The following is a 12,354-nucleotide window of genomic DNA, read 5'->3' as shown; positions in this document are numbered from 1 at the left end:
GCGATCGGCGGAAAAATGTCGGTCTGGCTGGTGGAGCGGCGCGGGGAGCGGCGGCGGGGAGAGCTGTGCAGAAGGTGCAGTTTGAATTATGCTTCTTCCCCCTCCGGCAGCTCTGTGGTGGCCAAATGCAGTTCTCGCTGCTGGCCATGTAAATAACCGGGGCTGCTGCCGCCCGAGTTGCTTTAAATGCATCTCGGGGCTTTTCCCTTTTAAAACAGCAACAACAACAACAACAACAACAACAACAAAAAAACCCTCGTGTCGTTTTGTGTCGTGGTTGGGCCCCCCCCCCCCCAGCCCAGCCCTTTAAATGCACAGAGCAAGTGTACGTTTCCATCTGAAATCAGCCCAAGTGTTATTGGCAATATATTTTCTCAGAGAGAGGGGGAGAGGGGGGATCTGGCGTTTGGACCCAATAAAATGCTCTGCTCCAGTGTAAATATTTACAGGGTATTAGTGACTTTTTAAAAAACATTTTCAGTGAGGTCTGTTATTTACAATGTGTCATAAGTTATTAATGTTCATTGCCTAAGTACCCTGCTAAATCTGTCTCATGCCTTAGAACAAAGTCGACAATTGGCATATTGTTTGAAGTATGAAAAAAATGCGAGTGGGTTTAAAAATTGGAAATATCTGTATTTTCAGAAGTGTAAATATTGCTTTGTAGCTGTCAAACTGCAGCCCTTGGGGACGAGACAAAGAAGTATATTTTGGTTAATTTCTCAGTGAAACGGAGTTGTCACCGATTCAAGTGTTCTCTGGAACTTGGGGAATGGCAAGAGAGAGTCCTGCCTGTTGTATTTACTCTGCCTCACTTCCTCTCCTTCCCCCAAAAAAGCTCCCCACGATGTCCAGTGATAGGCAGAGGTCAGACGATGAAAGTCCGAGTACCAGCAGCGGTAGTTCAGATGCCGATCAGAGGGATCCACCTGCACCCGAACCCGAAGAGCAAGAAGAACGAAAACCCTCTGCCACCCAGCAGAAGAAGAACACCAAACTATCCAGCAAAACTACTGCTAAGCTATCTACTAGTGCTAAAAGGTAAAGCGGACAGTAAAACATTCCGTAGTATTTTTGCACAGTATTTTGAGGCACGGTGTTTGCATTGCGCTTTTCAAGGCAGGGGGGGTTCTTCTTGTAAAGCTGGGTGGAAAGCAGAAAGTACCAACTTTTGTAGTACAGGAGCCTGCCAGGCAGTATCTTCATTAATCCAAGTCTTACTTGGGTAATAATTACACAGACTTGTCATACATCTTTTGAAGAGTTGTTTGAGAACATGGTAACTTACAGGCTGGCTGGGGGGGCACCTAAATACCTTCCCTATTTGCAGAAATGCGCAAGAGAGCGTCAGCCTCGGCTGTCTTTTTCAGAGTTAGGTTTCCATGCTTGATTGGTATAGGGTGGAGTCCTCCTGGTGTATTTTATTATGGTCTGTAGACTGATGACAAGCAATGCTCTTTAATTAAAGAAGGCACAAAACCCCAGTGGCTTCCGTGGGCCTTATGACTAGCTTTTCATGTCAGTGCATGGGAGAGCCTTGCACACCTTGAAGGAATGGATTCGTTCTGCAGTTCTTTCAGGAGAAACTTAGGCGAGTTTTCTCCCTTAGGATCTGCAGATTCAAACCATGGGGTTCTACAGGTAGCCTCTACCTTTTAAGTATCAAAATCTTCAGAAACCTTGTTTATTTATATCTGTGGCATTTTTATTTGCATGTGAGGTTACTGGCAGTCCAGCTCTCAAGACATGTGCTCTGATAATCTTCTGTAAGTTCAGCTGTGTGAGATAAGCAAACTCTAAATCCCTTGATTCCAGTGGTCTTTGGAGATGTAGCTTTCCAGTCCTTTCCCTGGAGCTGCTTTTCTTTATAAACATTTGCAAATATCCTGTAGCAAGAAAAAAGCTGTAGAGTAGCCGTAGTAGCTTCAGGTTTTGCTTACTCAGCGTGAATACTGTGGTTCTAACTTTTAGGAACACTTTAGTAATTTTGTATTGTATTAAATTCAGTAATTACTTATACTTGAAATGTGTTAAAATTGCTGCAGAGTATGACTGGGGGGCTTTGATGACTTTTGAGCTTGTTAAAGAAACCCTTTAAAATAGGACTAGCTGATGAAAGAAAAGTTCTGGAGCTACTATGGAGGCTTTGTAATTTGTTATTCCTTATCTTTTTTGAAAAGCCTGAGATGCAGGCTTCCGAGACTGAGTTTTCCCCTCTTGCCTTTATTTCAATTAATTGTTGCAAGTCTAATTCCATACATGTCAAATAGTTAATTTGTCTGCCTGAACTTACTGGTGCTAGTGCAAGGGCGTGCAGAGCAGTTTCTCTTAGTGCATATTTTAACACTTGCTATTCACGTGAAATTATGGTCTTGCTCGTATGGGTGCTCTTCTGAAGAGAAGTCTTATTTGATATTTTTAAGAGGAATTTACCATGCGTCTTTTGAAATTACATCTCTTACGTACCTGAATAAACAATTAAATTGACAAAAAGTTTTTGGTATTCCTCTTCCGGATCTTAACACCTTGGGAATGGTTGTAATAGAGTAAAGCTAAGCACAGATTATTTCAAGTTATTATATCACTTTTTGTCATGTAAATACAGCTACTGTATAAGGTTGGGGGAGGAAAGACAGCAGAAGGAGTGGAGAGAAGCAAAGTTGATCCAGAGAGATTATTCCAGTAACAGAAAACAGCCTGGCAGATCTGCAAATCCACTTTTTAAACACACTGCAAAGTAATAGGTAAAATATTGTGAAAAGAGTGTGTCTGCTGCCAGCACGGTTCACTTCTTCAGCCTCAGTCACAGGTCTGTAGTGCTGGTTTAAAGTCATTGTCAAATCTGCCTGTGCAGCCCCCCCCCCGCCCCTTGCCTCATTTGCATATTAGCTTGAAAAGAAAATCTCTCTGGTAAAAAGTGCTTGGATGTGAAAAAGAGTTACTTTTCTGAATACTTGTGGGACATTTCTACCCAACTCAGTTATAAGTGTTCTGCGTACATAGAGCGTGGAGCAGGAAAAAAGCTGCAAAGTTTCTCAGCTGTGGGATTTGGGTTATGCCTCTGAGAACAAAGAGGAAGCAGCCATGTTAGCATTACTGAAGGCAAAGCCAATCTTGCATTTAACTGCATGGTGGTAGAGGGCAGTGTAATTCCCTGATTTATTCTATAGACTATCTCAAATGCTTTGTGTCTGTTCTCATTTCACCAACAGAATCCAGAAGGAGCTAGCTGAAATAACCCTTGATCCTCCTCCTAACTGCAGGTATGTAACGGTTTCTTAAATTGTGGATGGTGATAGGAGATTAATGTGCTTAGGCTAACAAATGGGAAACTTAGTGTTTACAGCTGCTGACTGTTAGACAAAAACTGTGTACAGCAGATTGAACAAGCATAGGGAACGTTTGATATTGAAGTTTGCTATTTTGCCTGCATGTTGGAGGCGTAGTCATTAGTGATTGATGTACATAGTAAAGTGTATTCGGTTTGTTTTTCGTAGCTGGTCACTGCCTTCGTGAAACATTCATTATGTGAACTTCAGAATCCACTGAAGCTTTCAACTTAATGTCTGCATGTAGTTTGAACTGGCTTTTTGAGTGCCAGGTTTATAGGGTTATCACTTCATTCTGAAGTAAAGAACCATATGTGATTTTTATATGCTTTCTCTTAGTATGTTGCTTAACAGTTAGATGAAATGAAGTATTGCCTTTAAATTTATGTGTCCGTTGGTCAAAGTTGTAGACTCTTGATATAGAATATTTTTAAGGAAGTTCCCAACTTGGGAGACACTTCTGTAAGGTTTTAGAAAATGAAATTGTAAGCTTGGAAGATTGAGTGATTTAGTCTTTGATAAAGTGACGGCAACTGGAGCACTTGATCTGTAAGAAAGTTAATAGTAGCATAGCTAGCTAATTTCTTTAAGTCTTTTGCATGTTTTACTTTTGTTTAAAGGATGCATAAAAATTCTTATTAGCTGTAAGCATCCAGTGTTCAGATTTGCAGTAAAGCTACATTTGAATAATGTTGCTTTTATTTGATGCATCTCAGTAAGATTTCTGACTGCAAGGTACCTTCAGGTTAATAGCTGATGTGTAACAGCGAGCCTTGTACATGTTTAAAATAATGCTGGAAGTGCTTTCTGATTTTATGTTGGAATTGTTTGGCTTTTTGAATAGTTGGAAAGGTTTGGTGCAGGTCTTGCAAATTCAGTAAAATGTGAGTTGTTCTCCTATCTGACTAGTCTGTGAGAGCAGGGACTAACCAGAGCTGTGTTTTACTGAGTTTGTGGTAAAGGTGTCTTACCCTAAGGACTGTGCTGTAGATTGCCTGTGGCAGCCTGATGTATTTGCACGCAGGGTCAGTGGCTCTCCCTCTTCAATAGAGGCAAGCTCTGTCGAGAGAGCAAATGTCTGTTGGGTTTGAAGTTTTTTGGTTTGGTTTGGTTTGGTTTTTTTAAGGTGGGGGATGTTTTGTTTTTAAATAACTGTTTTAAATAACTTTTAATAAATTACTGGGACCTAGTTCTGTGTTGGTCATGCACTTTATACTTGGATCCTCAAAGCAGGCATGGTAGGAGACAAGTATTTAAATGAAATAGAACATCAACACTTTGCGTTACAGTTGCTAAAAAGATAATTGTAGCAGTTTCGGGTACAGCAAGTTACAGCTTGGCTTTTAGAAGGAGAAGCCTCCCCCCTCACACTCTCCAATACCATCTGATATTTAGTTCCTCGGGAAAACATGTTCCTCTCGTATTAGCACAAGAGTGTTGCTGAGAGTTTGTCTTGTGAGCTGGTACTACCAGATGCCCAGGAATGCTGTTGAGAATGATGAAAACCCCCCAATGTGTCTAAAATTATTCAAGTTTCTCTCCTACAGAGCGTAGGGGAAAAGATTATTTTTTTGCCAGTGAGGAAGTGAGTGCTTCTGTTCCCATAAGTATTTTTTAAGAGGAATTTAACCCTTTTACTCAATGGCAACTGTATGATGAGTGCATTTTTACCTTTTGCAAAATAAAAAATATTTACAAGAGATATTGGCTTCTGTAACAGAAATTCTGGGTTTTCAGGATGAACAGTTTGAACAGAGTTTCAGTGCCCGAAGGTTTACCGTTACAATGGAATTGACTTGTTAAAAGGAGCGTTTCTGGTATTAGGAGGTAAATGCAGCTGTGTGTTATGTGAAGAGCAGTTGAAGCTTGTAACACGCTTTCTTACAGGGTGTAGTAGCACAGATTAGGCAACAGACTGACACAGCAGGCATATGACACCTCTTCATTGCTCATCATGCAACAAGCAGCAGAACGCTACTTATTACATTTCTTGTAAAAGAAAAAGAATTTGTAAAAAAACCAAACCAAACCAAACATTTAAAAGCTTGTGTATCTTGGGCATATTCACATGTGCTTTAAAAATAAAAAACCTTGTCATAAGTTCTCCCAAAGAGATTTCTTCATGCAAAGTTGGTTATCCACCAGTTCTAGAGCACACCCTTATCATTTGCGGTCCACATGTTGCAGGCTTCACAAGAACACAACTGACAACCGATGCTCTTGGACATTACTCCAACTCCGGTTACTCAGTTACATAAGTGATAAAAAATTAGCAATTTTAAAAATGTGAATTATCACATATAAAACATTAAATGTTACTTTAATAGGGTACAGTACAAGTACTGAAAAGTATGTTGAACTCCTCTGTGTTAAACACTGATAGCTGCTGCCACTTCTCACCTGCCAGTTTAACTGCACGTGGAGTCATTCCATCGGAGTGATCTGTGGCTGATTTAGCTACTTTAAAATGACACCAACTGGTTGCACTGTGATTCTCATGCAAAAGAGGTGTAGGTTTCCTCAGCAGTTAAATTTCCCACACTCATATTTATTGCTATAACATCTGTTTTATAAAAATGCGGAGCCCCAAGAGAGCCCCATTCCTGGGTGTGCTGAGCAGGCCTGGGCTGCACATTAACTTCTATTTTAGGCACTGGAATAGCAGAATGACAGGCGCAGGAAAAATGTCTAAATAGCAGTTTTTTGCTTGCTTGTCTCAACAGTAGGGATTGATTTCTGATTCTTTTAATTGGACAATGAACTGTTAGAAAAATTGTGTTGTCATGCATCACGTTGTCATGTTTGTGGGCAGCAAATAAGAACTGCATCTTGGAGGTACCCAGTATAAAACTTAGTATCTTTACGCTGATAGCTTTACTCTTTAACATACAGTATTACTTTAAATTCCTGTCATTTTGGTGTGATTTCCAAGAAAGATAGAACATCAAACCCAATAAAATTAGATATGGTTTTAAGCCACTAAAGATGTTGGAGGGAAATTAAGCACTCCTTTCTCCTCATGTTTTCTCCTGTCCAACAGAAGAGCCTGAAATGAGTCAGTTACTGTCCAACACGCAGCACAGCACTAGGACAGATAGGTAAACTGAGGACACAGGTGTCTGATCCTGTTTTTTCTTGCTTTTGCTGGCTTAACTCAGAGCTGTGCTACTTGGTGCTGTGTGCTGTATTTAATTTCTTTTGTGCTTTTAATAGCATAAAGCAAAGCTAAAAAGGTCTTGGCCCTATTGCTCCTAGGCAGCTCAATTTCAAACCATGGCCAAGCACTTACACATACTTCAAGGTATGGAAGCGTGCCAAACCCCACCGTTATACGTTCTCGGGAAAATGCTGCAAAGATCTTGCACGTAATGCGTGGCAAATCTGGGCTGCAGGGATGCTCTTAAATAGGTTTGACACACCTGGAATAACTATTTTCAGTTCATGGCATAAAACTGTTTAGATCAGAGGTCACTGCTCTGTAGTTAAGGTTATATCTGCGGCTGCTGTTCTGACCTGCCCAACTTGGAGGCTGCAGCTCAGGTGGAGCAGGGCACAGCCAGCTCTGACGCTCCTTGTACTTCCTGGATTTTAGGGTTGGCACAAGTGAGGCCGTTCCCAGGGGTACCGTGATTTATGGCAGCTTCCGTTAGATGTTCCTGGCTGACCTGCTGATCCACAATAGCAAAAATGAGTACTCCCTGTCTTCTTCCCTCACTCCTCCTCATTTCCATCCCCAAATTAATCATTGTTCATCTTCATGGGAAAGTTTTTGAAGTTCAATCCAGTATTAAGTAAATTTAGTAACACCCATGCCAGGAAATGAAAGCAAACACCACTCAGAGCTTAATTCATGTGGTTTAAAAAGAGATGAGTTAAGATAGTGCATCTTTCCCATGCATTTTACAGTCTGTTCTGTCAGTTGGCTTTAATCTCCTTGTTAAATTAAATATCAGACATCTGAAAGCAAGTGGTTAAAAAAAAAGAAGAAAGGCTGGACAAAGGACGTGCCTTAGAGCACTGGTCAGAGAGACAACTTTCCTCCTTCGTAGCTGCTAGGAAATGGGAATTCTTACCAAGGGAGAGCTGCTTGAATCGTCCCAAAGGCTCCCTGCTCTGTCTCATCCTCTAGCTAGTGAGTGCCTGACCTGATAGGTCTGTTGAAAAGATTTTCCTTGATAGGGATTACTATCTCGATTACTATTTATTTTCAGGCCTTGTATGCTAATATATACTAATGTGATTTCTTGAGCAATACTACAAAAGGTAGCAGCTGATGATTTTGCTGTTTGTAGCCTCTCTTTGACTTGCAAGTAGGTTGATAATTTATGAGTAGTTAATTTTAAAATTACTTATTTTAAAATAACACTCCGAAGTATGTGTACTGAGCACAATGGGAGCAAGACATGTAGGGGTTTTGTTTTAATACAGGGTTCTTCTGCTTCCTTAGGACTGCATTTGTCCCTTTCATTACTGCCACATCTTGGGCTAATTCTACACTGCAGAGTGTTGCCAACCCAACCCCATGGTCTGGAGCTTGACACAAAGAAAAATGCCTGCAAAACCCTGGCAGACGAATGCTATTACTGGTTTAGTTATGGACCCATGAATCCAGATGTTTGTAACTGTCTCACTGTGGTTATTACCCCATCAGTGGGGAAGCATTGCAGTATGTATTTAAAGCAATATCGTGAAGGTATCCTTCAGACCAGCAATTTAAGCTCTTTCAATTGAGCTGTCTGAAACAATGAGGAGCAATGAACAATTGTGCTGGTGGTGCAGGCTCTTCCACGTGCAGAGGTAGTGCTGGATTTGAGCTAACGCAGCCTTGTGTTAGCGAGGAAAGTGCCGCAGCTAAGCTGGTAGAAGCCTTCCTTTTGTTAACATACTCTATCTACAGTAAGGTTATAGGCAAATGTTTACTCTGCAAACAGTTGTGCCTGTTGAAGATGTTACTGCACAGCTGTGGTTTGCTCCAGTTCTGCCATGGAGGTGACTACTCCAGTCAGTAAGTGAAGCAGATTCATGTGATTACTCCATAGTTCTCCCCAGGGAGGAGAAGAAAAAAAATCATCCAAGTTTGCTTAAATGGTTTAAATAGGTGATTCAAACTAACTCGGCTGGATTTTTCCTCCCTCCCTTCAGAGTAGGGATTGTTCACACAAAGCATTTTGTCAGACGCACCAGGATATGAATAAGTCAATCCATTCCTTTGTCTCTCCAATGTATTAAGTTTCCATCTCTCCTTTGTCAAAGCCAGGCGTTAGTTCTGTTGCTTTTTTGAAATCAGTAGGAGGAAGAATATTCTGAATGCAGTCAAATACCAGGCCCCTATACAGTAGCACAAATGTGTGTCGAAGTCTTCATGTGTACTTTTTTTTTCCAGTCAAGCTGTTGGCTTTTCAGTTCAATGGCAGTCCCCCAGTTTTGTGTTTATTCTGTTAATTTCTTATTGGGCAAACATCTTCATATTGCTAAGTATTGAGTCTCACTGAGAAAAAAAAAGGTGTCAGTTTTGCTTGTTTTCACCTCTGCAGTGAAAACCCCAGCTGTGAACACTAAATAGATCCCTATAGAAGGAGAAGTTGGTTAAGGTATGTAAGAGAGTTTGTTCTGAGTATGTGCAAAAATGCCTGTGCTGAAGCTGAATGAGCAAAGTTTAAAAAACTTCACTCAAACTCTACTTGATAATGTATCTTCTGATAGTTACATTATACTTTTTATTGTCTCTCCCTGCCCAGCACTTTCTCACCACTGAGAAATAAATACATGCTACAAGAAAAGTGAAGTTTGCAGAATGGTTCTGAGAACACAAACCCACACGATTATTTCTAACACTTCCTTCCCTATACAGAAGTTTGCAGTTGCAGTTACAAAAATACAATGAAAAGCATTCACAACTCCTGTAAGAGCATGTTTGAAGTAGCTCTCGAGTGAATATTGAAATACTACTTTTTAGTATTGTCCAGCTCTGAACATAGTCCTGCGGTTCCTTCTAAAGCATTTCCTTCATTGTTAGCTGCTGAATGTAAATCAGTATCTCACAGTGATTTAAAGATATGTTTATCTAGTGATAGCCTTGATTTATCTGAAATTATTTCTACTAAGCATTTTCTTCCATTCTCTTTCTTCCCTCCCTCTTTTTTACCAGAAGAGTATAGTTTAGGTCAGTGTAGGAAGGAGCGATATAATTTAGCACAGCAATCAGAATTCTGGTGTTTTTGTATTTCTGTCCATTTGTAGTAACAGCCTGGTTCTGCCATCTTTATATGTGCAGAATGGCTTTTACCTTATTTGCCAGTAGTCAGTGAAACTGCTTAAGGAGTAGGGATGAAACTAATTTAGAAAGGCATTTCAGTAAAACATTTAAGTGTTAAGTAGAGCTAGAGTGCACTGTTATTTAACATGCTTTTATTAAAAAAATGCAACAGTGGAAGATTGTGTAACTCCTGAATGTTTTGAATTGTGAGAATATTTAAATTACTTTCTTTTCAGTTCAGAGCAGATGACAGATCCACTAACTCAAAATGCCTCAAGTTTTTTTCTTCCCCTGTGCTAATATCGACCTCTTGCAAGCTATAAACCAAGGTTTTTTACCAACCCCCACACAGTGAATTTCTCATGCAAGTAATCTCAGTGGCATAATTACAACAGGGTTATGCAACACAAATCAACATACCTACTCCCAGGAGTAAGTTTTCATGCCTACAGATTTGCAGGTTAGGCACTTGTGTAAGCAGTGTCCACAGTGCTGTTGTACATGCTCTTAAATGTCTTTGTGTTAGTCAAAAGGTTGTATAGATCCTTCACTGTTTTTCATTAGCGTTACTGTAAAATAAACCAAAAAAAAAAAAAAAATCATGCCTGACTATCTACTCCAGAGTTGTAGAAATAGTTAAAACACTTTTCACTGTAGCTACTAGTGTTAGAAAACTGACCCTCATTATGTCAGTTTTATCTGGAAACAATAGAAGAGCCCAAGCTGGACCAGTTTTTTAAACAATTCTTTAAACATTGTTGTGCAAAAACTTGTAAAAACCGCAAAGTAATGTGTCCTTCTTAGACTTAAGGACAAATCTGCTTTTCTAATATCCATTTGTATAACTGTACAAAGGCCTTTTAGGGTCTGTGATAAAACTGATTAAAATATGCTGTGCATATTATATTTCTTTTTACACTCAAACTGTGCATTGCTTGCCACTGCCAGCCTGTCATATTTAGTTTGTGATAAACAGTATGTATGGCAAGGTCCTAGCACACTGAATGCTTCCCCCTCAGACTGATTTGTCTGTGTGTATCGGTTACTCTTTGATTTGATCTTTACTTTTATAGAGTTGGGACACCTAATTTTAATTAAAATTAACGAAGTGCAAATATAAGAGAATCAGCTGAACTACATTAAACCCTTTATTTAAAATGAGTTGACTACTTCATATAAAACTGATGTGTGGAGATTTCCTGGAGCTGATGTAACTAGGACTTGCATAGATGTGGAACATTTCGAAACAGGTAATACAGACATAATGAAAAATACCTTGAGCATGTTTTCTGAGTTCAGGGCTAAGTAGGCAGGAGCAAGAATATCCAGCTGCCATCTAGGACAGGAGCATGCATACAATTAAGCTAGCCAGGAACTATGCTGTAACTTTAAATTGATGCCTTACTTTGAGCCAGTAACTGCTAGTGATAAACGAGTCCTAGCCTGCTTGCATTAATTTGGATTAATTTTCCCTGTGCAGAGAGTGCACTATACTGTTATCTAGTTCAGAACTGTGGCTGAAGCAGTTGTTAATTTTATAGCACTTACTGTAAAACAGACTGGCCAGATCTTTTAGGGACTCATACAGATTTAATTGACAGTGTTGAAACTACTGTTGTAAGCATCACTTTTGGAAACAAATGAGGGGAGAGATTGCCTTGATGAAACACCATGGTGACCTGTAGTTACCAGTGGGTCACTTTCAGGGGAGACGAATTTGTAGAGAGGGTCTGTAGAGGACCATGCTGCAGTCATAAGTAATTGATGTTTTCATTGTTGATGTGGATACTGGACTAGAGCATATAAATACTGCATTTGCAGGTAACAGTGGGGAGGAAGGGGTTGTAGGCACATTGGAGGACAGGACTAGAATGCAAAGTGACATGAGCAAATATAGGAAGTGACCTTAAAAATAGCATGTAATTTAACAATGAGAACTGCAAGGCACAGCACTTCAGTAGGCATAATCAGCTGCACAAATCCATGGTGAAAAAAAGACTGGATGAGGAGCAGTTCTTCAGAAAAGGTGTAGCCACTCTGAGGATCATGTGCTTCCCAGGAATCAACAATATGAGGCCACAGCAAGAGAAATAAATAGAACAACAGTCACAATAGGAGGATGTATTTAAAAAAAGAAAAAAAAAGTGTTGGAGACATGTTGGAAACATTCAGTTCAGCATTAGTAAAGGCCAGCTGGAGTACCTTATCCAGTTTTAAGCACAACACTGCAAAGTGACATGGGCTAGATGAAGAGAATACAGATCAGAGGAAAGAAAGAGAGAAAGAAAGAAGGAATAATCTTTGCTTATAGAAGAAAGTTGCTGCAAAGGAAATATCGCAATTGCTGCTGGTCCTGTCTGGTAGTTATGGAGAGCAACTCAAATTGCCATAATGAAGACCTAATTTAGGCAAAGACCTAATTTAGACATGAGGAATGCCTAGCTATAAAGACAGTATGTGTAAGGAGGTGGTGGATCTGCATCACCAGAGTTTTTTAAGAACAAAGTGTAGACAAACGACTGGCAGGAGCAGTTAGATACAGTTGATTCTATCTTTAAGCAGGAAATGGACTAAATGACCTCTTGAGGACCAGTTTGACCAAGCTATCTGTGATAAAAGATTTAAATAACAATGTTAAAGGAAAGCTCATCAGGAAGTGATTTTCCCTTCATTTAAAAACTGTATTTTAATCAGGGTTTTGTAGTATAATCATCCTGGAAAATATACAGGTTCTATGATTTCATGCAACAACAGTAACAGCAATTATTT

The 12,354-nt window shown here is 39.8% G+C and overlaps 1 protein-coding gene across 3 annotated transcripts in view; it reads left to right on the top strand.

Annotated features, from left to right (window-relative positions):
* The first annotated feature begins 22 nt into the window (after positions 1-22).
* The window catches only part of UBE2E3 (ubiquitin-conjugating enzyme E2E 3), a 60,079-nt gene continuing 47,747 nt past the window's right edge, over positions 23-12,354 (top strand). The window contains exons 1-3 of one of the 3 annotated variants that reach the window (XM_010565802.1): positions 23-74; positions 839-1,041; positions 3,213-3,263. In XM_010565802.1, coding sequence (XP_010564104.1) covers positions 848-1,041; positions 3,213-3,263 — 245 coding nt within the window. In that variant the 5' untranslated portion in view covers positions 23-74; positions 839-847. Of the gene's footprint in view, positions 75-838; positions 1,042-3,212; positions 3,264-12,354 lie in introns of those variants that run through there. The other 2 variants (XM_010565818.1, XM_010565810.1) reach the window with 2 other exon arrangements.

Source organism: Haliaeetus leucocephalus, unplaced genomic scaffold (genome assembly GCF_000737465.1).
Source record: "Haliaeetus leucocephalus isolate CR32 unplaced genomic scaffold, Haliaeetus_leucocephalus-4.0 Scaffold1, whole genome shotgun sequence".
Classification (NCBI taxonomy): domain Eukaryota; kingdom Metazoa; phylum Chordata; class Aves; order Accipitriformes; family Accipitridae; genus Haliaeetus; species Haliaeetus leucocephalus.
This window is presented reverse-complemented; position numbering and strand designations above follow the sequence as displayed.